The sequence below is a fragment of the Myotis daubentonii genome, chromosome 1 (genome assembly GCF_963259705.1).
Source record: "Myotis daubentonii chromosome 1, mMyoDau2.1, whole genome shotgun sequence".
NCBI lineage: Eukaryota > Metazoa > Chordata > Mammalia > Chiroptera > Vespertilionidae > Myotis > Myotis daubentonii.
In genome coordinates this window covers 113358830-113382984 of record NC_081840.1, presented here as the reverse complement: position 1 = coordinate 113382984, position 24155 = coordinate 113358830, and the positions used below count along the sequence as shown (strand labels likewise).

The following is a 24155-nucleotide window of genomic DNA, read 5'->3' as shown; positions in this document are numbered from 1 at the left end:
CCCGATGCAGAACTTCCAACCTTGCAAGCCTCTAGTTTAAAGTGGCTTGCGAAACTACAGCCCATTGGATTTCACAGCCAGGCACCCAGGCCCTGGCCGCTAAGCCTCCTGGGAGTTGTAGTTCTCTATTTCTGGCTTGCCTCCCTCGCCCCACCCCCACCCCAGTCCCAACTGAAAGGCCCTGCTGGCTGGTCTAACCCTGTGGCCAGGCATCTGAGTCACCTCGGGTCTTTATTCCTGTCCCGACACCACGCCATCTGACCATGGAGACTCTCCTCTTGCGAGGCCCCTGGGTCTCCTTCTGGGTCTCCTCAGCCCAGGTACTGGATCGCGTGCCCCAGCAGCGATACAGCCCTGGTGCCTGGGTCTCCTTCTGGGGCCTGGCTGTATCGCCCCCGGACCGGATGGCGTGCCCCAGCTGCGACGCAGCCCCGGGCCCCGGGTCTCCTCAGCCTGGGCACCGGATTGCGTGCCCCAGCGGCAAAAACAGCCCCGGCGCCTGGGTCTCCTTCTGGGTCTCCTCAGCCCAGGCACTGGATTGCGTACCACAGCTGCAACTCAGCCCCGGGCCCTGGGTCTCCTTCTGGGGCCTGGCTGCTTCGCCCCCGGGGGACCGGATCGCGTGCCCCAGCGGCAACGCAGCCCCAGCGCCTGGGTCACCTTCTGGGTCTCCTTCTGGGGCCTGGCTGCGTCGCCCCTGGGGTCCAGATGGTGTCCCCAGGCAGCTATGCAGCCTGGCCTCTGGCCCCGCCTCTGGGTGTTCTCCCATCACTGGTAATCAGTGATCTGAGAAGCCAGGCAGACATCCGCCTCTTCCCTGCCCCACCCAGCTTCTCCCATTACTGGCCCAGGGCTGGCAAAGGCAGCCAGGTTCTCTTATCACAGAAGCCGGCAAAGGAGGCCTGGCTTCTCCGAGCAAAGGCAGCTCGGTTCTCTGGCTCTTGGCTGCCGCCTGGGTTTCCGATTGCAGTCAGTGGCAGGCAGCTTCTTCCCTCCTTCCCCTTTCGCCTCCCAGCATTGCGCCTATGTTGGCAGTTAACTGCCAGTCTTAGTTGGCAGTTAATTTGCATATAGCCCTGATTAGCCAATGAAAAGGGTATCGTCGTGCGCCAATTACCATTTTTCTCTTTTATTAGATAGGAAGGATATATATATATATATATATATATATATATATATATATATATATATATTTATGTGCTATAGATTTATGAGTGACTTTATCTATTTCTTTATACTGTTCAAAAATTTGTATTCCTTACAATTTCTCAAATGTTTGTCATACACTTTTAAATTGGAAAATGGAAGAAATTTTAAAAGAAATATTTTTCTTCTGCTCCCAGTCTCAAGTTCACAGTAAAGTAGTAATATCACTTCATGTATAGACACTCTATCAGTGGTTCTCAACCTGTGGGTCGCGACCCCTGAAAATACATCCTGCATATCAGATATTTACATTACAATTCATAACAATAGCAAAATTACAGTTATGAAGTAGTAACGAAAATAATTTTATGGTTGGGGTTCACCACAACTTGAGGAACTGTATTAAAGGGTCGCGGCATTAGGAAGGTTGAGAACCACTGCAAGTGGTGGAAACCAGAAGCAACTTTCATGGAGGATGAGTTGGAGTCCTCTGCATTAGGTTTATGGGTCTGTAAGTGATATTATGAGCACCACTTACGTTCTTCTTCTTAATCAATTGAGGCTCCTCTCTCATTATTTACCTCCTACTGAGATCTGGAACTGATATGCTAATAGTTGGAAGTTTTTGTTTTGATTTTGTCTGAACTTAAACCAGTATCCCATTTCATATTCTAGCTATTTATAATACTACTGAGCTTCATAGTGGGATTATGAGGTATTTGTGTGCTTTATAAGAGGGTAACTAGCATGTTTTATGGAATATAAAGACTTTGAAAGTTTGGTCTACTACATCTTTAATTGGGTTGTTTTGTGCTCTGTGATTACTTAATTTTTGTATTGATTTTTTTAATGTCGAGTCTTTTTCACTTTAGAAATTCTTGAGACATGTTTGTATTGATGATTGGTAGTTATGAAACAAGAATTTGTGTTGAATAGCTTAATTAGTAGAAAGATTGGAGTACTGAACTGAGCTCAAGGAAATAATTAACTCAATCTCATAAAACATTCAAAAGAGTATACATTCCCCTCTAAAATCAACAACAAAAAATGGACATATGTTAATACATCTCTTAAGTAACTCTATATCTCTCTACTGTCTTTCTGCAGGAAGAAGCAATTCCGCTATCTACAAGAAACCAAGGGGAAAAAACATGGTATTGTTAATGAAGAAAATAATGATAGCAAAAGATTTGTAGGAGAAAATACAAATCGTGCTATGCTAAATTATACCACAAGAGACTTTTATAATGAAAAGCTAGAGGTAAAACTACCATTGATTTTTGGAATCTAGTGCCTGGGTGTATATCACATAGCTTAGGACTTGGAGGTTGTACATTTCTCCCTCAAACAGTCAAGATAACCTTTTAGTGTTGTTACTGTCTGGAATGTTAGCCAACCTTAAATATACAGAGGTGGGGAAAGTAGGCACCATGGCATTGGGAAGAAGATTAGAGCCCATAGTTCCAATATCTTTATTTCTGCAGAAAAAGAATCTTCAAAAGAAATTTGAATGGTGACTAGAGAATATTTGACTTTGGGTGGTGGTTACACAGTACAATATACAGATCTTTATAGCATAGAAACCTACACCTGAAACCTATATGTTCATATTGACCAATGTCGCCCCAATAAATTTAATAGACAAACAAAAAAGAAATAAATCTGTATAAAAAATCTAGACCCAAGGAGGACCAAAGGTCCTACTTAAAAGGAAAGAGATATAGGGCTTGCTGTGGATACTTAACTAGCTCATGCCAGACTGGCAGGGGACACATTTCTGTTCCCTTTGCTTGAGTCCTAGGTGTTTTAATTCACTTCTTTCAATCTTCTACACAATTAACTTCTGTATTCTGTGTGTGTGTGTGTGTGTGTGTGTGTGTGTGTGTGTGTGTGTGTGTTTAGATAATCACATATTTTACAGAGTGGTCCCCTGATATTTCAAGTACCCCACCCCCTGGCCTGGACATAGCTATTAGAATATTTTTTTCCTCCATTGAACTCTCCCTGGCCACTCCCCCCCCCCCCCCGCACATGCCCCCACCCCCCTAGTTTTGTGTCCATTGGTAATGCTTCAACCAAAGAACTTCTGTATTCTTAATCATATAATATAATTTTGACCTGTTCTGTTTTCACTGTAACTACAAAGGCAAAGAGTTCAGAGGTTTATTGGGGGAATGCAATGTTAGGGTGCTACATGAGCTGCAAAGAAGAAAAGCATGCAGTTTCTGCCTTGATGGAGCCCATAAAAAAGCTGAGGAAACAAGTCATCTAATTAACAATAGAATGTTAGATTGATTCTACAAGAGATTTTGAGGGAACTAATGGGCAAAAGAATAAGAGAAAAAGATCAGGTAGCATTGATTGAGCACCTATGACTTATGTGCAAGGCACTATATATAAAATTACGTACATAGATACATCGTCTAGATCCAAATCTAGATATAGATATAGAATAGGTATCATAGATATATAAAATTTGAAGTGAAATAGGCAAGTAGTTTTCAAATGTGTGTGTTTTGAACAGCTATGGGACTCTTTATTCAAACCGTATTGCAGCTGAGAACCCACTATGTCAAAACAAAGCAAGACAGCAGAGCTGCTGCTGTGCAGAGGGAAAGTAGGGGCTCAGAGCTTTATTTGATTGGATCTTCTGTTCTTTTCCTTTCCCCGCATTTCACCCCAATCCTCAAGCATCTCTTGGAATCCATAGGGCTCTGTGGAACATAGCTTGAAAATCACCTGAAAAATCAGTGTACTGTGTAACAATATTTTTATAGCTTCCTAAAAGATGTTCAGATTCTACTTTCAATTCTTCTAGTGCAGGAAAGGTCACTGCTTCATGATATAGCTGTATATCACTGAACAACTCTAACTATGAAGAAATTCTTACCCAAATTAAGCTAATAACTTTAATGATTCTAGTACTGCTTTGTGTCAAAAAGAGAAACTCTTCAAATATTTAGTCAGCTAATCTTCATTTTAATTCTATCTATATTTATACTTTTGCTCATTCAAAAATCCTATGTTGAGCACCTATCACATGTAATACTTGGGCTATAAGAAGTTCCTGTATTAGCCTCATGGATCTTACATTCTAATAGTGGAGACGGACATACACAGGGATAATAACAAATCAATATATCAAGAGAGTGCAGGAGGGATGGCTGCCCCAGGTCAAAGAAGGCTTTCTAAAGAAGGAGCTTCCTGGTGTCAGTCTTAAAGGGTAGAATAACTACATACCAAAGGGAATGGCAAGGCTGGCAAAGAGAGCAGTGGGAATAGAAGGCGTGGAAGTATAGGAAGACAAGGAAAGGGCCAGGAGCTAGAAGCAGTTTAGTGTTGTTGAAGCACAGACTGAGGAAGATGGTTAAAAGATGAGCCTGAAAGGAAGAAGGAGGGCTGCGTGAAAGAGACTGAATGTAATCCTTTGGCCACCAGGGGCTTCCTGATTGTGTCAAAAAAGGAAAATGAAAGCCAAGCTGTCAGGATTACGAGTCCTTCTCTTCCTGAAAGCAGTTGTTTTAATGAGTGAAAAATTAATACAATTTCTATAAAAGACATTTAGAAAAATATGAAAGAGCTGCATTCAACACAAGGACAGTTTCATAGAGAAATCTACCAACTGTTTAAGAAGCAGACAATTCCAGTGATTTTTAAATTGTTCAAAAGCACCAAAAAATAAAGAACATCTTTACATTTTTTTAAGGTTGCCAGGATAACATTGATTTCAAATGTTATGTCAGGATTGCACAGAAAAAGAAAAGCCAGACCAGGTACCTAAGAATATTAATGTTGCAAAAATCCTTTTAAAATGTTACCACTCAGAATACAGCAGAACATTAAATGAATAACAAACACTATAGCCAAGTGCAATTCTAGCAAATTAATAGATCGAAAGTGAAAAATTGGGATGATTTCTATAGGTATTGAAAAGGTATTTCACATAACTGAACACCCATTCTAAGTTTTCTTTAGATAGACAGAAGAACTAGAAATTGGATAGTAAACATCATGCATGATGGGGGAGCTCTAGGAACATTTGCATTAGTGGAAGCAGAATTCTGACTGAGAGGGCCTCCACGATTCCCATCCCCTGGCATTCACACTCTTGAATTATATCCTCCCCTGAGTGCAGGTAAAACCTCTGACTTGCTTCTGACCAGTGGAATATGGCAAGGATAAGGGAATTGTGCAGATATAATTAAGATCCCTAATTAGTTGACCTTGAGCTAGTAAAAATAGATGATCCTGGATGAGCCTGACCTAATCAGGCAGTCATTTAAAAGGGGATGCAAGATTTCCCTGAGAGATTCTCCTATAGGCCTTAAAGTAATAAGCCCCCATATTTTGAGAAGGTCACATGGAAAAGAACTGTGAGAAGTTTCTAGAGAGCAGCTGCCTGCTGACAGCCAGCAAGAAAATAAAACTTCAGTCCAACAACTGGAAGGATGTGAATTCTGCCACAACTACTTGAGCTTAGAAGAGGGCTCCAAGCTTAAGGACAACTCCTTCTGACGTCCTGAGCAGGACCTCAAGCTCAGCCATGCCTGGACTGACGCATGGAAACTTGTGAGATAATAGATGTGTGTTGTTTTAAGCCACCAAGTTTGAGGTGATCTGTGCACAGCAATAAACACCAATGCTTTATTGAAGTCAGTATCAAGACAAGAATGTCCAATATCACCATTATTATTATTTATCAAAGCAAATAATACAGTTAGACCAGAGAAAGAAATCTTTGGTAACTTAACAAGAAGAGAGTGAATTTATTATTTTCAAATATTATTGAATACCTGGGAATGTCAAGAGAATTAATTGAGAAACTATAAAAAACTGTAAGAAAATTCAGTAATGGAGCAAGAATCAACAACTTCCATATATATAAATAACAACGAAAAAGTAAATACATTGGAGGAAAGACCCATAGTAACAGCACAAAAAGATACAATACCTAGTAAGAAACTAATTAATAAATATGCAAGAACTATCTGAAGTACACTTTAAAACATTAATGAAGTATACAAAAGATTTATGCAAATGAAAAAACTTACCACGTTTTGGATAAGAAGGACCTAAAGTTAAATGCTAATTTTCCTTAAGTTAATTTACAGATTTAATGTGATTCCAATAAAAATAGAAACATTTTACATTGAGGTGTGTTGATGCTGCAGTACATCTGGGAGGATAACTCACAGCCATAAAGACTCTGAAGAAGAAGCCCAGCACTGCTCGGCGTCAGGGCAGGGTACAGTCTTACGCCAGCTCAGACAAGATGGCATGAAGACATGGACTAATGGGATAGGATGAAAAGTCAAGTGTATATCTAAATACAAAAGAGACTTTATCACATGATAAAGAATAATCTCAAACTGGTTAGGTGGGCTATCCAATAAATGATTTGAGAATAATTATGAAACTGAGGAGGGTAACAGGATTTGGTCATTATGTCTTACACCAGCATAAATTCCCAATGGATCAGAGATTTAAAAGTTTATAATGAAAGCATAAGAATTATACAGGAAATGGAAAATTAATGTGTATCATTAGGATGAGAAAGACCTTCAGGGGGATAAAATAAGGAAAGATAAATGACAAAAAATAGTTTGCAACGATCTATTTAAATGATAAAGAGCTTTTAGGAAAGGCGTCAATTATTTAATCTAGGTTGTATTATTTATTCAAAAACTAATTTCAAATAATGTACCATTTACCACCAAAGCAAATGTTGTAGGCATGAATAATAAAATATGTTTAAGTCCTTTATGGAGGTTTCAATGAAATTGTGAACTTTTATAGAAAGACACCAAAGAAGCATTAAATAGACAATGTTCATGGACTGAAACTTTTTAAAAATATATTTTTATTGATTTCAGAGAGGAAAAAAGAGAGAGAGATAGAAGCATCAATGATGAGAGAGAATCATTGATCAGCTACCTGCTGCCCGCCCCCAACTGGGGATCGAGCCTGCAGCCCGGACATGTGCCCTGACCGGGAATCGAACCATGATTTCCTCAACCATTGAGCCATGCCAGCTGGGCTAGACAGAAACTTTTTACATGATAAAAATGTCAATTCTTCCTAAATCTACCCATAACTATAAGGCAGCTTTTATTAAAATGTGGACAGTTATTTATGGAAATTCAGCATTTTATCATAAAAGTTATCTGATAGAGCAGTTTCTTAAAATATTACCTGATAGACCTAAAATACACAAGAGTAAAAGTGGGAGAACTTCCCTCACCAGACAGCAAGTATTATTATACAGCATAGTAACGAAGGCAGTGTAGGAATAGACAATAGGCCTGTGCACAAAATAGAACCAGAATTATCCCATGCGTATGGAGAATCTTTATACAGACAACAAGTTTTGCAGACTAGTGTAGACAGACTGCATAATAAATGGTACTGACCGTACTTTATACCATACAGCAAAAATTAAATCCAGATTAAATAAAAATCCAAGTATGAAAAGCAAAAAAAAAAAAAAATAAGTTCTCATTTCTTTAAAAGGTGAAAAATCTTTATGACCTTGGTTGGGTAAGCTAAGATTTTCTCTAACACACCAAGGGCACAAACTAGAAAGAAAAAAAATATTGATAAATTTGGCAATCAAGGTCATTGGGGTTTATTTGGTTTGTGGGTTTTTTTGTGGTTTTTTTTTTGGTGTGTGTGTGTGTATGTCTGTGTGTGTGTGTGTGTAACAGAAATCGTTTCAAAGGAGTCATAAAAGCAAAGTCTTGATTAAAGTAGTTTGATCATAAATAAGCAAGAAGAAGTAAAGACAGGGAACGTTGACTCCTGTTTTGAGAAATACCAAAGGAAAAGAATGAATATGAAGTCACATGATATTTTGGAAAAGAACATTAGGCCACCAGGAGACTTAGATTTGGGCCCCTGATTCTACCACTGATAGATCTTACTCTAGTCCCTTCATCACTCTCTCTTGACTCACAACCCAGCATTCCTTCACGTATACCATATATTCTCCCTCTCCACTTCTTGAAAAAAAAATTTTAAATCTCTATAGCATAAAGTGCTCACACTCTCTTCTGTACATACTGGGGGAGTTCATTGAAATGAGTTCCTCACAAATGAAAGTAGGCAGACCCTTTCATTGTACATATGACATGTACAATAATACATATGACATGCATAATTCTGTCGGTTGGTAATTGCCCATCCATTCTCCTGATTCATTCTAAAAAAGATTTATGATGGATGTCGAATCAGAGAGCTGAAAGGGACTCTAGAATCCAATCCTGTCCTTAGACAGATGAGGCAAACTGGTAACCGGATCACATGGAAAGTTACTGACGGAGCTGCTTCCAGAACTCAGACCCCTGGTTCCTGACTTTGGGTCACAGTGTATCATGCCGCTCTCCGAAGTCTGCTTGACCACCTAGTGCAAAAGGGCTTTCTTCTCAGAACACTGGTTGTATCTGCTGTCTCAGTATCTCATTCAGCACTTACTTACTGTTTCGTCTTTTTAAGCTAGCTTTTTATATGCTTAGGCCATCTCTCCAACTAGACCGCAGTTTCTTCAAGGACTAGGTTAGAGATTTCCCTAGGCAAATAGTAGTAGATGATATCTGATCCTGATCAAGTTTCTCAACTTCTATTGACCTTAGTTTCCTATTTATAAAATGGAGATATGGATTAAATCCCAATACAATGTCATTATAGTTAAAATCACTTTATAACAAATCCCACTGCTGGCCTACTTTTTCCCTCTAACCATCTTCATGACAACAACATTTTAGTTCAATAAAATAATATAAACAAGATTGTATGTAATTCATCTCATCAGGATTGGACTTATAAAATTGGACTTGCTTTATGAACCACACAGGGATATTGTGGGATAGAAAAACATAAGTATCTGAAAGCATTTGAGAATGGGAAGAGCATTATTCAAAGAGCAACAACTCCTTAACAGTCATGACAAGAGAGGTATTGCTAATGTGCTTCTTAGCAGGATCATTCTGGATGGGCAGAGGGGGTGTGCTGGCAGACACCTGACGAGTTTTAGAGTCACTACATGGAGATGCAGAGTAATTGGCTTAGAGGAGAGAAGAGATGAAATGAAAATGCTTTCAAACACAGTTACTAGGTTATTATAGCAGATACATTTCTGTATCAATATGTTTGTGAAGAAGTAATGGAAGAAACTATAGCAGAAAACTTTAAAGCACCAAAAATTGCACTATGCCAATTATGAAAAGTTTGTTTCTATTTGTATTATGTATAAATTATTTAAGATACATAATCCAAAACTTCTTTAAATTTTTATTATGCCTAAATTACTATAACATTTTTTCACCCTATTACTAGAACTTTATCTTTTTAAAAAATATATGTTTTTATTGATTTTTAGAGAGAGAGGAAGGGAAAGTATTCAGGTTTCTCTGGTTCGGCTCATTGTTGCTTTAGCTTTTGGGTTAATTATGATTCAGTGCAGATTTTCCTTTTTTTAACAGGAAACAAAGGAAAAAAAGAAATTCTGCAAAATTTACATAGAGGACCTTGTGAAGGAAGCCACAGAGATCAGCATGAAAAAAGAGGCCTTGCAGAAGCTTTGGCCACAGATGTTCATCGAGCTTGTTAGGGATGCAGTCTTGGAAACTCGCAACAAAAATTCCTACATGAAGCTTTGCCTACAGCAGATAGCTGACCAAAAATAGAAATGGCTTTATAGTTACAGTTGATTTTAGCAGTTTTTTGTTCTTGAAGGTCGAAAACGTGTAGTTCAAACAAGTTAAGAAAACAACACTATCCTACAAACTAGGATGCATCACTATTCTCGTAGTAGCTCAAGTCAGGACGGAAAGAAGGAACAGAGAGAGGCAAGCCCAGTTTCCTGTATGCGGTGACCAGACCACGGCAGGGAGCTGAGCAGGCGCAGAGCCAGCTTGGCTGGGAACAGCACTGCGCTCCCCTCCTGCTGGGCTGGTGCTCCCTGCTGCCGCCAGCCCGGCTGGAGTGTTACTCAGGTTCAGCATGAGTTGCTTCTACCATCTTTCAGCCGATAATTTCCAATTATTTGCCTTTCTGTTTTATGTCATGATTTCAAAGCCAAAAATATGTTATTTTATATAAGTTTATTATTAAACGTATTAATAAATTAGTAAACAAAGTATGTTTGCCTCATTATTCCGTCAGAATTGTCATTTTCTTGTATAGTTCCCCTTCAGCTGAGTCGGAGCCTTCTCTTCACTCAGGTGGGAAGAGGCCCTCATCTAGGTGCATTCCCTGGGGACACCACAGGATATCCGAGGGCCACTGGGGGCAGGAAATACAAAAATGAGTCAAAACCAGCAGGAAGAAAATGCTTTGTCTTAAGGGATCCTTCGTGAACGTGAAATGCAGTTTCAATTCGGCTTCTCTGAAAGGTGTTTCCTTCTACTGTTAGCTATTTTTGGGCTCTTTTTCCAGCAGGCTGTGTACCTGTACCCCAGAAGTAGTAGGGATTTACAGGTGAACGGTTCCAATTTCATTTAAAGACCAAACGAGGAAACAGGTGGTAAGCTGGGGTTTGTCCATGTTTGTGCCACTCAGGAGGCTGGCTGGAGTGCATTCCCGCAGCTAGAGATGGGACCATGTTAGAAAATGATCTCACAGGTCAGTAAATGGTACTTCTCCAATTTGCTCAGATTTCGCCTAGCAGCTGCTAACTGGCAGCAGGCCTACCAAGATGTGGAACAAGAATGAGAGAGGACAACAAAGTCAAACCGAAATGCTGGAAGGAAGCAGGCAAGCTGCTGCTGCAGCTCGCGCCCCACATCTGTAAGAGCTCTTGGTCCTCCTCCCCCAGAAAGGAGTGCTCGAGGTTAGGGGTCAGCATCATGTTTCAGAAGGTGGCTTTTTTAAAATATGTTTTTAAATTGTTTCACAGAGAGGGAGGGGTTAGAGAGAGAGAGAGAGAGAGAGAGAGAGAGAGAGAAACATTGATGAGAGAGAACATTGATCAGCTGCCCCCTGCTGCCCCCGACTGGGGATTGGGCCCACAACCCGGGCATCTGTGTCCTCTTGGTGTGCGGGTCGACACTCAACCACTGAGCCACACAGGCCAGGCCAGAATGTGGCTTTTTAAGTCACACAGTCCTGGGTTTGTATCTTGACATTTGAGCTACCATCTTCAGAGTTTGCAACCAATCTGGACCTGTTTCCTCATACCAGTGCCCACCTCATAATATTGTGAGGATCACATGAGATAGAATGCATTTAAAGCGGTTAGTATAATGCCTGGCACACAGCAAACAGCCAATAAATGGAGCTATTATTCTTCTAGCTACAAGTTGAACCACAGAATTGGTGCCCCAGGACAGGAAAAGCTATTAGCGTTTCTTGATGATCCTTCAGTCTTTAAATTGAAACACATGGACCTCTCATCTGGCTAGTAAAGGGTGCTCTCTCCTGAGTTTATATCTTGTTTGACATAGAAATGAGGCCCCACCTTGAGAGCAATGCTGAGCAAGAATAAGAATACCATGCTGTGGGCTTCTAGTGAATAGGAAAGGCAAGAACTCGTGACTGCTCAGCAGTGCAGGGACTGCTGCTGGCTCTAGGGCTGGCTGGTGAACGGACTGGCAGCTTAATAAGGAATCTGTCTCGCTTCCTTAATGTTTCGCCTCTCCTCCCTCACCCCTCTCATCCCTTTTGCTAAAGGGACTTGACCCTCACATGTGCATGCATTCTTGGCCCTCCTCAGTTATTCTGGGAATTTAAGGAACCCTAAGTCAGCACTCAGTGACTTGGCAGCAAGCCCACAGGCACTGCTGGCTCTACCTAGACCAGCCACGGGCAAACTACGGCCCGCGGGCCCGATACGGCCCATTTGAAATGAATAAAACAAACAAAAAGACCATACCCTTTTATGTAATAATGTTTACTTTGAATTTATATTAGTTCACACAAACACTCCATCCATGCTTTTGTTCCGGCCCTCCAGTCCAATTTAAGAACCCATTGTGGCCCTCGAGTCAAAAAGTTTGCCCACCCCTGACCTAGACCCTCTGCTTCAGGCCTAGTAATAGGGTGTCTATCATGTTCCTGAAACCAAACCTATGTCCCAGCCTTAGTCACTTGGTCTTTCATCCCTTTGTACCTGAGCTCCCTCTTGTCTGCCCCTCTGCCCATACTGATTGATTTCTGCTTCTTGGACCCTTATTTTGCCTGGTTCCAAACCCCCAATGTCATCCTATCTAGTTCCTCTCCCCATCGGCTCAGCTTCCTCCCACCCATTTTGTCGGAGTTCCTCAGATAATCTCCAGATGAGAGGACAAGGAGCAGGTTCTGCTGGGCCTGGAATCAAGTGAGGCTCCTAGGTAGGCAGTGGTGACGCCTAGAATAAGTTGTCCTCTGGGCTTTCCCCGGGCCTTCAGGAGGGGCAGAGATGCACATCGGGGTCTGAGGCCGTCCAGGCCAGTCTGCACTGAAGGCCTGCTTTTCTCCAAAAGGACTCTCAAGCAGCAACAGAATCTGTGTTTGCCTCAGAAGCAGAAATGTCCAGTCCCCTCGTGTTCTGGCGCAGCAGCTGGATGGTTGAGTGTGCTGCTAGCTCTGCGGTGGCTGCTAAGTGCCCTGGACCTGAGGGGGGCGCTGCAGCGGCGTCTCAGGGTGGTGCTGGTCAGCTCCCACTTCCTGAGCTTCACACCACTGCCAGTCCTGCACGTGAGACAGGGAAGCCTACCCCGCTCCCGACCTGCTCCTGAGCGGGGCATGCCATACACTGTGATTCATACTCTCCTCCACCGAGTAATCATCCTAACAACAGCGCAGAGTTACTGAGCAGTGACTAGCATCGTTCAAAGATTTTCACGTGCATTATCTCATGTAATCTCCCACCACTGTGATATCCGTATGATAGATAATCCCCATTTGACCATTAGAAAACTAAGGCATAGAGAAGTTAAAAATCTCACCTCAGGGTATTTCAGCCAATAAATAGTAAATTGAACCTGCATTCAAAACCACTGCCAGTTTTAAGGACCTGGCATTTGGGAAAAATAAAGAATGAAAAGGGAGGGAGGGAAGGAGGGAGGGAGGGAGGGAGGGAGGGAGGGAGGGAGGGAGGGAGGGAGGGAGGGAGGGAGGAAGGAGACAATAGAACAAGGGAAAGAAGAACCTGGCTACTTAGCAAGGCAAAATGAAAAATAGATACAGAGACTGCTCGGGAAAATATTAAGTTTGAATTCTGAAGAACAAAGGTTAGTTTTCATAACCTGCTTTTATGGGTCAGCTGGAGGTGGAATGGTTACTGTTGCCAAGAAGTCCAGAGCCAAGTTTGAAACTTGATCACATCAACCGTGGTTAACCAGTATTGATGGGATATTTATCTTTGATGTTTATGTTTTCTGGGCTCATTGTATGTATCTTTTGTTGCAAGCTACCTTGACTCCTTTGTGGAAAGAGGATCAGGATAAATAAATGAGCTAAAGTACACCCAAAGTTCCAAAGAATAAATGACTCCTATATTTCTTGGGCAGTGGGACAGTTTTAGTTTCTCTTCAGGAGACAATGAAACTATTAATTCCTTACACCAGTTGTCAGAGAGTTGACTTCTCTCTGTTTACCTTGAAATATTTCAACATGCAGAAACGCATGTAGAATAATATCTCAAAGAAATACCCTATATCCCACCGAGCACAAAGAGATTAATATTTTTCCACATTTGCTTTAGATTTTTTAAATAAAACATTATCAATAGGGATGGAGTTCCAAGGTACCTCTTTCCCTCCCTAGAGGTAACCACTATCCTGACTTCAATACTTAATATTCATTCATGTTTTCATACCATTCTACTTATGCATACATGCATAGGGAGTTTATTGAATTGAGATTTTCTATTTTCAAGTTTGGTATAAATGGTATCATGCAATGTATATTTTTCTGCATCATTTTATTTTCACTCAATATTCTGCTGCTGAGTAGCTCTACTCAGAAACCACTGATGGGAGCAACTCTGCTCTTTTCATTTTACTGCTGTTCGATACTCGGTGGTGTGGGTGACACACAATCTACATGTCAATTTGCTGTTGGTGACTTCTGATTTATAACTATTACAGACAATACTGCTTTGAATGTACAGGACTTATTTGCATGTGGTTTGGGGGAGGTACACAGTTAGTGGTGGAATTGCTGGGCCATATGCACACACTTGCCTGGATTAAATACTGTCAGCTTGTTTACACTCCCCAAAACAGAATACAAGTTACAGTCATTCCACATACTCACTGACAATTAGATTTTCATTTTTGCAAGTCTGATGCTTAATATGAGCATGTGCGTTTATGGTGTGTGTGTGTGTGTGTGTGTGTGTGTGTGTGTGTGTGTGTGTGTGTGTGTGTTGAGCATGGCTTTTGTGCAGATTGTTCAAGAGCTTTTATTAAAGACTAGGGGTCCAGTGCACGAATTTGTGCATCTTGAAAGGGCCTGTGGGCCTGAAGGCTGCAGTGGGCACAGAGGCAGGTCTCAGCCCATCCTCTAAGCCTCCACCTGGCCCCTCCTGCCACGGCCCCCCAGTTGCCTGTCTGCCGGCAGCCCTGCTCCTGGCGCCGGCCCTGCTCACACCCACAGTCGGGACTGGCTAGTGCAAGCGCCGGGCAGGACCGCAGCTCGAGGGAGCAAAGAATTTTCAGTAACCACCAGAGGCTTTCCCTGATCACAGCGACCAGAGCCCGGCCTTGGTCTGGCATCCCAGCTCACCTGCTCCACCATCCCACTGCGGCCAATGCGCGCCAAGTTCTGCGCCTGCCCCCTGGTGGTTAGCACATGCCATAGCTACCAGTTGTTCCATTGTTCTGCTGTTTGGTCTATTTGCATATTAGCCTTTTATTATATAGGACTAGAGGCCCGGTGCACAAAAATTTGTGCACTCGGGGGGTAGGGGGGCCTATCCTCAGCCTGGCCTGTGCCCTCTCGCAGTCTGGGACCCCTCAGGAGATAACGACCTGCTGGCTTAGGCCTGCTCCTGGGTGGCAGAGGGCAGGCCCAATCCCTACGTGCAGCCCCTGGTCGGGCTCAGAGCAGGGCCGATTGGGGAGTTGGGGCCCAGCGCCCTGTCATGCACAGAGCAGGGCGGATTGGGAGGTTGTGATGCCACCCTCAGTCACGCTCAGGGTAGGGCCAATTGAGAGGTTGGGGCACCACCCCCTGTCACACTCAAGGCAAGGTCGATGGGGAGGTTGCGGCGCCAACCCCTGTCACCCACAGAGCAGGGCCCATCAGGGGGTTGGGGCGCCGCACCCTGTCACACACAGAGCCACAGGGCTGATCAGGGGGTTGGGGCGCCTTCCCCTGTCACGAACTGAGCAGGACGGATAGGAAGGTTGTGCCCCCCCCCACACACACACACACACAGAGCCGCAGGGCGATCAGGGCTTTGGGTGCTGCCCCTTGTCACACTGATCCTGGTGTCAGGAGGCCTCTCAGCTCCGCTGATCCCGGTGCTGGGAGGCATATTACCCTTTTACTATATAGGATAGAGGCCTGGTGCACGAGTGGAGGCCGGTTGGTTTGCCCTGAAGGGTGTCCTAGATCAGGGTGGGGGTCCCCACTGGGGTGCCTGGCCAGCCTGGGTGAGGGGATGATGGCTGTTTGCAGCTGGTCACACACCCTTCAGGGTGGGGGTCCCCACTGGGATGCCTGGCCAGCCTGGGTGAGGGGCTGAGGGCTGTTTTCAGGCTGGCGGGTGACTGAAGCTCCCCAACTGCTCCTTTTTTCTTTTTCTTTTTTTATTCTGGGCCAGCTTTAGCTCTGGCTCCAGCTCTGAGGCCTCTGCTGCTGAAAGTAGATATCTGGTTTGTTTGGGTTCTATAATCGACACACTGTATCAACTCCAGCTCTGAGATCCTGGAGGGCTGAAAGCTGGTTTCTGGGGTTTTGTTTAGCTTCTATATTTGTAACAATGTTTCAAACTGCAAGTTCAGAGGCTGGCAAGGCAGGCGGGGAACGTTGGAGTCCTCCGTCACTGAAGCAAGCAAGCCTCATGTTAGCTTCAAGCTGCCTGGCTGCCGGCCGCCATCTTGGCTGGCAGTTAATTTGCATACCTCGCTGATTAGCCAATAGGAAGGGTAGCGGACGTATGCTAATTACCATATTTCTCTTTTATTAGATTGGATGGCCTTGATATACTGTGAAATGCACATAAATGTATAACTGATTAATTTTAGAAATAATCAACATCCCAATTAAGATATGACACATTTTAATCACTTCAGGAAAGGTCTCCTAGTCAATCCTTGTCCTTCCCCTATGAGCAACTTTAGTTTTTGTTAGAACAACTCAGCAAACTAAAATTCCAGCTTATTGTTGGACAGCATTGTTTTACACATAAACCAAACAGGCCAAACAATAAACAATGTAAATAAACAGCAACTTCATAAACAGAAAAGGGGAAAAATAAAAATCTTTTAACTTTGGCCTTTTTAACCATCTTCCACAAACCAACTGCTTATTGTACAGCTAAATACACAAAGTTACTGGACAACTCCAATAAGATTGTTTTGTTCGTTTTGCTTTTTTTCACAAGGTTTTTCTCTCCTTTGAGATTATAATGAACATGGTCACACTACGAGTGAAAGCAGAAGTAAGACACAGCACGCTCTAGAGGCTGGATTGGTCATCCCAAGATCATTAAAAATGGCTGACCCTAACAATATGTACAAAAATAGAAAATGTAAATAAAAATGTAAACAAATTTCCCTTTCTAAAGTGCTTTTAAGGAAAAAAGCAGGGCCTTGGAAGTTTGGGTTCTTTTTTCTCCCCTGTTGCAAATTCTGAGATGGGAAGTGGAGAGTGACTAGGTCACGTGTTCTTTTTTATTTTTTATTTTTAAGTTTAACTTTTCCTTTTTCGCTGCTTAGTCATCCTCAGAGGTGCTCTGCTTCTTGGGGTCAGCCTCGCCATCCTCACCACCTTCAGCCGCCCGTGCAGGTAGCTGCCTCAGCCTCCTGCCTTACCCATCCCCCCTCCCCATCCTCCTCTTCCTCTACCTCATTGTCAGCCTCCTGCTCCCCATTTTCCTCTATGGTCTCTTCCAGGCTCTGCCTCCCCCACAACCTTCTTCTTCTCCTTAAAGTCCTGGGTGGCGGTCCTGGAGCTGGTGCCGGGCCACGGCTGGCTGGGTAGAGCAGCAGCGACCCCGTGCAGCGGGTTATTCACAAAGCGAGTTCACGGACTCTGACCAGAAAGCTGCGGACAAGGAACAATGCAAAGATGGCTTTTTGGAGCAGCCAGTGGGGGAGCAACTATTTCTCTAATTCCTTTTGCCATTAATTAGTCTATTCTGGAACTTCCTATGAGTGGAACAATAACGTGTGCTTTTCTGTATTGGGTTTCATTTATCCAACATAATGTTTTTGAGAATCACCCATACTGTTTCCTGTATAAGTAATTGATTGTTTTTTACTGAATAGTATGAAAATATCAACATTTGTTTAACCATTCCAATGGGTTGTTTCTAACTTGGGGCTATTATAAAGAGACATTTTCATGAAGTGGAACTGCTGGGTCATAGAATAGTTTTAAGTTTAACTATGGAAGGCACTGCCATACATTTTATTAGTGGTTGTTTAACTTTACACTCCCTTCAGCAATGTATGGAGAGTTTCAACCATTCCACATATTTGCCAGCATTTATTTTTGAGACCTTTTTATTTTTAGCTATTCCACTGGGCTTTTTCAGCCATCTCATTGTTGCTTTAATTTTATTTTTTCTGATGTCTAATGATGTTGATCACATTTTTATGTGCTTTTGCATCATTTTTATATCTTCTTTTGTGAATCAAATACTCAGGTCTGTTGCCTGTTTCTTTTGACTTGAATTGTTTGTCTTTTTATTATTGATTTATATGAATTATGTATATGTCCTAGGTACATGCTTTTGTTTTGAATTATGATAAAGTTTGTTGATGTAAGAAACATTCAAACCTGTGAAGAGTTTTTGTGAGTTTATTTGAGCCAAACTGTCAACAAATGCCCGGAAGCAGAACCTCAACAATGGATCGAGATGATGCCCCGAAAATGGCATGCTGCACCTCGTTTTGTGCATCACAACCAAAGGAGGAGACGCAGGTGGGTTACCTGAAATCCATTGGTGAGAGATTAGGGAGGTGGGGGAAAGCAAAGTGGGAAACCTCTGGGCTTGGATAAAAAGTGGAATGATGGACACATGCTTCTTTTACTTAGGTGAGTGCAGGGTACTTAACAGTCAACAACCCAATAACAGTGAGGGGATTTGTGGTCTACCCAGAGTGGTGCCTGCACTTTGAGGGGTTTGGAAAAAAGGAAAATTACTTTGACATTCCAATGATATGTTATCATAGATACAAAAAGACAATAGGCTCAGTTACGGTAAAGATTGACCTTTTGCAGGGAAGATAACCAGCCTAGGGCATGACTGCTTTTTAATTTAAAAATTTTTAATTTCAGACCATCGTTTGTGGTTACTTTAGGTCTCTGAGTTTGCAAAGCCACCACACAGGCCTTCCCTGAGCTAGTCAGGTTAGCATGTGGCCCCTTTTCATCCACAAATTTCATTCATCAATTTATCTTTGATGGCAAGTGCTTGGTCGGGGTGGGAGGCAACCAATCAATGTGTCTCTCTCACATTGGTGTTTCTCTCTGTCTCTCCCCCTCCCTTCCACTCTCTCTAAAAATCAATGGGAAAAACATATTCTTGGGTGAGGATTAACAAAAAACAAGTTAAAAACTTGACCTATCTTAGATGATGTTTTTGACATTATGAGATGACTCTCTTTTATTTCTAGAAATTATTTTTGCCTTAAAGTAATTTAGTTCAATAAAGCTACACCAGCTTTCTTTTTATTAACATTGGAATGAGATATTTCTGTACACTTTAAGTTGAACCGTTCTATGTTCTTATGTTTTAGGTGAGCTTCTTTTAAATAGCATATAATTTATATTTCTATCGAATTCACAATTTAGCTTTCTAAAGGTTGAATTTAGTCCTTTTATATTTCCTAGAATTATAAAACTAACTGGGTTTAAATTAACCTACTCAATATGTGATTTCACTTGTCCCATGTTTTGTTTTCCTCCTTAATTGCTTCCTTTTGAATCACTGGGAATTTTTCACCCACTCATTTTTCCTGTATGAATTTAGGAATATATAAAATGGCGGTTTTGCTATGAGAGATAGATAGGTAGATTCATAATAAACAATGAAGGTAGAGCTGAGGATAAAAACATCACCAGTTCAATAAAGCCCACATTTTATTAGACTTGGCAAGGTACAGTTGTACTTCATATTCAAACTTTTCTTTTTCACCTATTTATGTCAAATTCTCATTTTACACAATTTCATTTGCCCAGCACATTCACTTTCTCATCTCATTTGCACTGGAATTAGCTAATTTTTTAGGTTTCTATTATTTGCATTAATATAATAAATTTATCATTATTCTTAATCTCCAATAAGCCATTTTTGTGAATTGGGGGGAAAAAATCATAATAGAAATGACAAACATATAAACTAAGGAAACTCATTTATTCAACACATATTTATTTGCGTATTTACTATATGCCGGCACTGTGCTGTGGCTGGAGGTATACAAGTAAGCAAGAGTGGCTGCAGCTTCACAGAAGTCATAGTCAAGTGGACAATAGAATGTGAATGGTGAGAAGCTACCTTGGCCCAGAGGGACTGTACTGACTGATTCCTGGCAGAAAACAACTGATTGGAACATGGATATTCTTTCAGAATATAAAAGTAAGAGCATTTTTATATTTCTGTGAAAATAATTAATTTTTTATGTTCCAAATTTGTTGCACATATATGAAAACAATTTAAAAATTATTTTTGACCTTTTATCAGTAGCCCTCTCATTTAGAGTGCTGGGGTCCACCCGTGTTCTAGAGAAAGTGGTTTGAGGAACATGCATATAGGTGTTTGTTCGTTTGTTTTTAAATATCCCCTCCACCAGGACAGCAGAAATTTAGTTTGGTAAGATTGCCTTCGCATCCTAGCTCCAGGGTGGGCCTTGATTGACATGAGCTGCTTAACACAGTCTCATGCCTTTTGCTACAGTTATTGTACAGTGAATCAGGCCTAAGCCAATTAACATATGGACTTTAACATCAGAAATTGGCTCAGTTCAGGCCAATTAGAGAATAGTGCAATTGTTTGTTTGTTTTTAATGTTTATGAATAAGATCTCTCTCTCTCTCTCTCATTTTCTCTCTCTCTCTCTCTCTCTCTCTCTCTCTCTCTCTCTCTCTCTCTCATTTTCTCTCTCTCTCTCTCTCTCTCTCTCTCTCTCTCTCTCTCTCTCTCCCTCTCCCTCTCTCGCTCTCTCCAAGGTGCACAGATGTGAAGCCTGGAGCTCCCGCAGCTACTTTAATACCATGAAGAAACCACCCACACCCACAAGGGGAGAGCTGAGAAATTAGAGAAATGAGAAGGAGAGCTAACTGAACCATGCATGAAGCCGTCTCTACTGCCGTACTTTCCCCCTCATGATGATATCCGGGGCCTCAGCAAGGAAGATGCAAAGGCTGGGTCAGGATAACTGGAAGGTTTACTCACTCATACGCCTGCGGTTGACACTCGCTGCTGATTGGGGCCTCAGCTGGGTGTTTCCCAGGACACTTGCCCTGGCCGACCTGGTGAGGTGTCTGATCGGGCTCCAGGAGCAGGCACCCCAGGCGCTATGGCACTGTATGGCCTCGCCCCAGAGACCACAAGCACCACGTCAGATCCCGGATCATGCAGACTCAGCTTTAAACGGGTAGAGTATCGAAGTCGCAGTGTCAGCAGAGCATGAAACTGGAAATAATGTTGCAGCCATTTTGAAGCTGTTTGCCACACACACCATGCTAATTTTCTATTCCCTAAGGCCTTGGACATTTTGCAACATTTCTTTCTACTTTTTCATCTAGCTAAGCTATACTCCGTCTCCTGTGCGTGAGGTATCCTTATCAATGTGTGCACGGGCCCCTGTCTTTCTTTCTTAGAATTTACTTGTAATTTATCTGCCCTCCTCTTCCATAGGTCTGTAGGATCCCTGACTATATCTGAACTCGTCTTCATTGCTCTCTCTCCAGCATATTTAGGAAAAACAATTGGATGGGTAATGAAGCTTTATCTAGGGGTTTGTGCAGTAAACCAATTTCACTTAATTTGGGTTCTCATTTTAGAAACAGCCCTTGATTTCTGAATTTTAATATCCTTACATCATGCAGGGTACAACAATATAATATCTTTAAATTTAAAAAATCACTGGAAACCATGGGATATTCTTTTTGGTCAATCCTCACCCCAGGATATTTTTCCCATTGATTCCTAGAGAGAGTGGAAAGGAGGGACGAAGGGAAGGAATAGAGAAAGAGAGAAAGAGAGAGAGAGAGAGAGAAAGGGAGAGAGAGAGAGAGAAACAATGATGTGAGAGAGATACATCAAGTAGTTGCCTCCCGTAGGTGCCCAACCGTGGCCAGGGATCAAACCTGCAACCCAGTTACAGGCCCCTGACAGGGAATCAAACCCATGACCCTGATGCTCCAACACTGAGCAACATGAGCCAGGGCCTATGGGTATTTTTAAAGTCACAATTTCCAATGCAAATGGCTTAACAGCAGTGGTAGAACTTTTGCTCATATATGCACCCTTCCATGCCCACTATTACACATGACTATCAAGTTTTAAAAAAACACAAGAGTGCCCAAAGGATTGATGGCTCCTTATGTTGGGAAAAGCAGGAGTGGGGAATGGTGGATCAGAATGAGCCTGGAATATCTCGTTGTCACCAGAAAGCCAGAATTTTATATTTAAAAAATGTTAGGAGCAATATCAAAAGGCCAAAGAACCCAATTTAAGGGTTTCCATTAACCAAGGGGTGATAATTTAAGCACAATATAATATTGTTACTGTGCTTACTTGGAGTAAGTTGAAGCTATGAAAGATCATGGATTCATAATTATTCTCAATAGAGAAAAATTTAACATAATGAGTACAGAAATATGGTTGTAGTTCAAAAATGGATAACCAAACATGGGCTATTACCCAGAACACTTATAGGTTTGTTTCTTGTTGATGGATTTTAACAAGTATCTATTATTTACTTAGGGCTATTTTGTCTCTCCCACTAAATTACGTTCTTTTTAATATAAATATATGTGCATATTTATGTCTGTGGGAAATAAAATTATGGAACTGAGTAAACCAATAATGTAGGATAAAACAGGACACAGCAAGAAGAGGGGGTACTGGTTTGGTTGGTATTGGGATTAGCATGTAATAATTTAGGTGGAAAGAAGGTTCAACACTTAATCAGGATCTGTGGTCACACAAAATTACCAAGCAAAAGTTCAGCAGGGTCTCTCAAAAAGAAGAATTAGTAAAATGTTCCAAAGAGGGAGCATCTCATAGGAAATGAAACTACTAGATGTCTCTACTCATTTTAATAAAACACCAACAAGGAATACATAATTCTTTTAAAAGGTAACAGACCAAGTCAATAGGAAGTGGGTTTTGTAACTCTGGCAAAGTGAGAATTTAAAAGTACTACATCATTTCCTGAAAGACACCAGGTTGTAAAAAAATTAAATTCAAGTGAAGGTGTGACCTTAAAAATTATGTCGCAGTAACATGTGAAGTGAATGTAGCCTGATGATGAGTCCTGCCCCAGACCAAGTGGGTCAGCGAGTCATCCATATCCTATAGCCTTGCTGGGCTGAGCACATATATTTTCTCTCTGGGGACTAATACTATTACTTGATCCATGGGAAGAAATAAAAATATAGCACTGAAACCCTAGGAAGATATTAAAAATAACTATATTAATATCCCCTAGGAGTTTATAACCACATAAATTACCAAAGAAATAAATAAGTCCATTGTTTTGGGGCTTTAGAATACATCAAGTATAAATATAATAATAATAAGCTTTTTACTCTGCATTTGTGTTAAATTTTATGATATTTTATGATAGTAAATTTTATGATAGTAAATGCATAATTGCATTTTAAATTATTGTAAATGATTTAATCAAATTATAGTCAGCTTAAATTTCAAGATATTTTGTTTTTAAAATATTTGTTTATTAGTTATATTTTTAAAATATTTGTTTATTAGTTATATGACTTCAATAATTTGAGGATTAAACAAAATATAAAGAGATATTAAAAATGGTGGCAGAATAAGTGGAAGCTACACTGACGCATTCCCAGGACCAAACTGGAATTACAACTAAAATACAGAAAAACCACCCTGAATAATCAACTGAAGACTAGCTGGAGAGAACCCTGATAACCAAGGATGGAAAGTGGAGACCACATAGAGCCTGGTAGGCAGTATGGAGGCATGAATGGGCTGGCGGGATTCCCACAAATAGCAGCTGAGGTTTGAGAGGGATATCTCAGCTGGGGGTTGGGGGGTTCCCCACTAGAACTCTGGAGTCTAAACCCCAAGCTGGGCTTCCCAGCCGAGAGAACCAGAACTGAGAAAGGTGCCCACATAACATCTGGCTGTGAAAAGCAGGAGGGTTGTTGTCTGCCAGGGAGAAATGGCTGGAAATGCAGGCCACCTCTTAAAGGGCCAACACACAACATTTTGTGTGCAGCCATTCACCCTGGGCTCCACAGAGGGAGGGTAGGTTGGACTGGAGATGTGTGAGCAAAAGCCAGGGTTGGTGACTCTGAGGTTAGACCAAAGAAGACAGAACCCCAGTTTCCTATGCTGCGTCATTCCCTCACCCTTTGGAGGACACCTTTCTCTGGGGGGGCCATATGCTATCCAGGCAGATTTTTCCTGGGGAGTGGGAGGCATTTGCCCAACCCTATTGGAAAACATCTTACCCCACCCTATGGTCGATAGCTTGAGGCTGATAAAGACAATACAATCAGACTGTAAGCAGAGGTGGGTCTCTGAAGACTTTAAGTCTTTGCCTGATCTAATTTGGGGCACAGGAATAGAAAAATCAGACCTTGGTGCACATCTTGGTCCTTACCAAAGGCACCAAGCCACAGCAGAGGGAGCCACAAGCTGTGGATTGC

General features: G+C 41.8%; 1 protein-coding gene across 6 annotated transcripts in view; it reads left to right on the top strand.

Moving 5' to 3' along the window:
- The window catches only part of LRRC49 (leucine rich repeat containing 49), a 221804-nt gene extending 211522 nt beyond the window's left edge, over positions 1 to 10282 (top strand). For 5 of the 6 annotated variants that reach the window (XM_059658507.1, XM_059658518.1, XM_059658535.1 and 2 more), the window contains 2 exons: positions 2254 to 2407; positions 9624 to 10282. In XM_059658507.1, the coding sequence (XP_059514490.1) occupies positions 2254 to 2407; positions 9624 to 9827 (358 nt within the window). In that variant the 3' untranslated portion in view covers positions 9828 to 10282. The remainder of the gene's footprint in view (positions 1 to 2253; positions 2408 to 9623) is intronic. The other variant, XR_009447769.1, reaches the window with a different exon arrangement.
- Positions 10283 to 24155: the final 13873 nt, after the last annotated feature.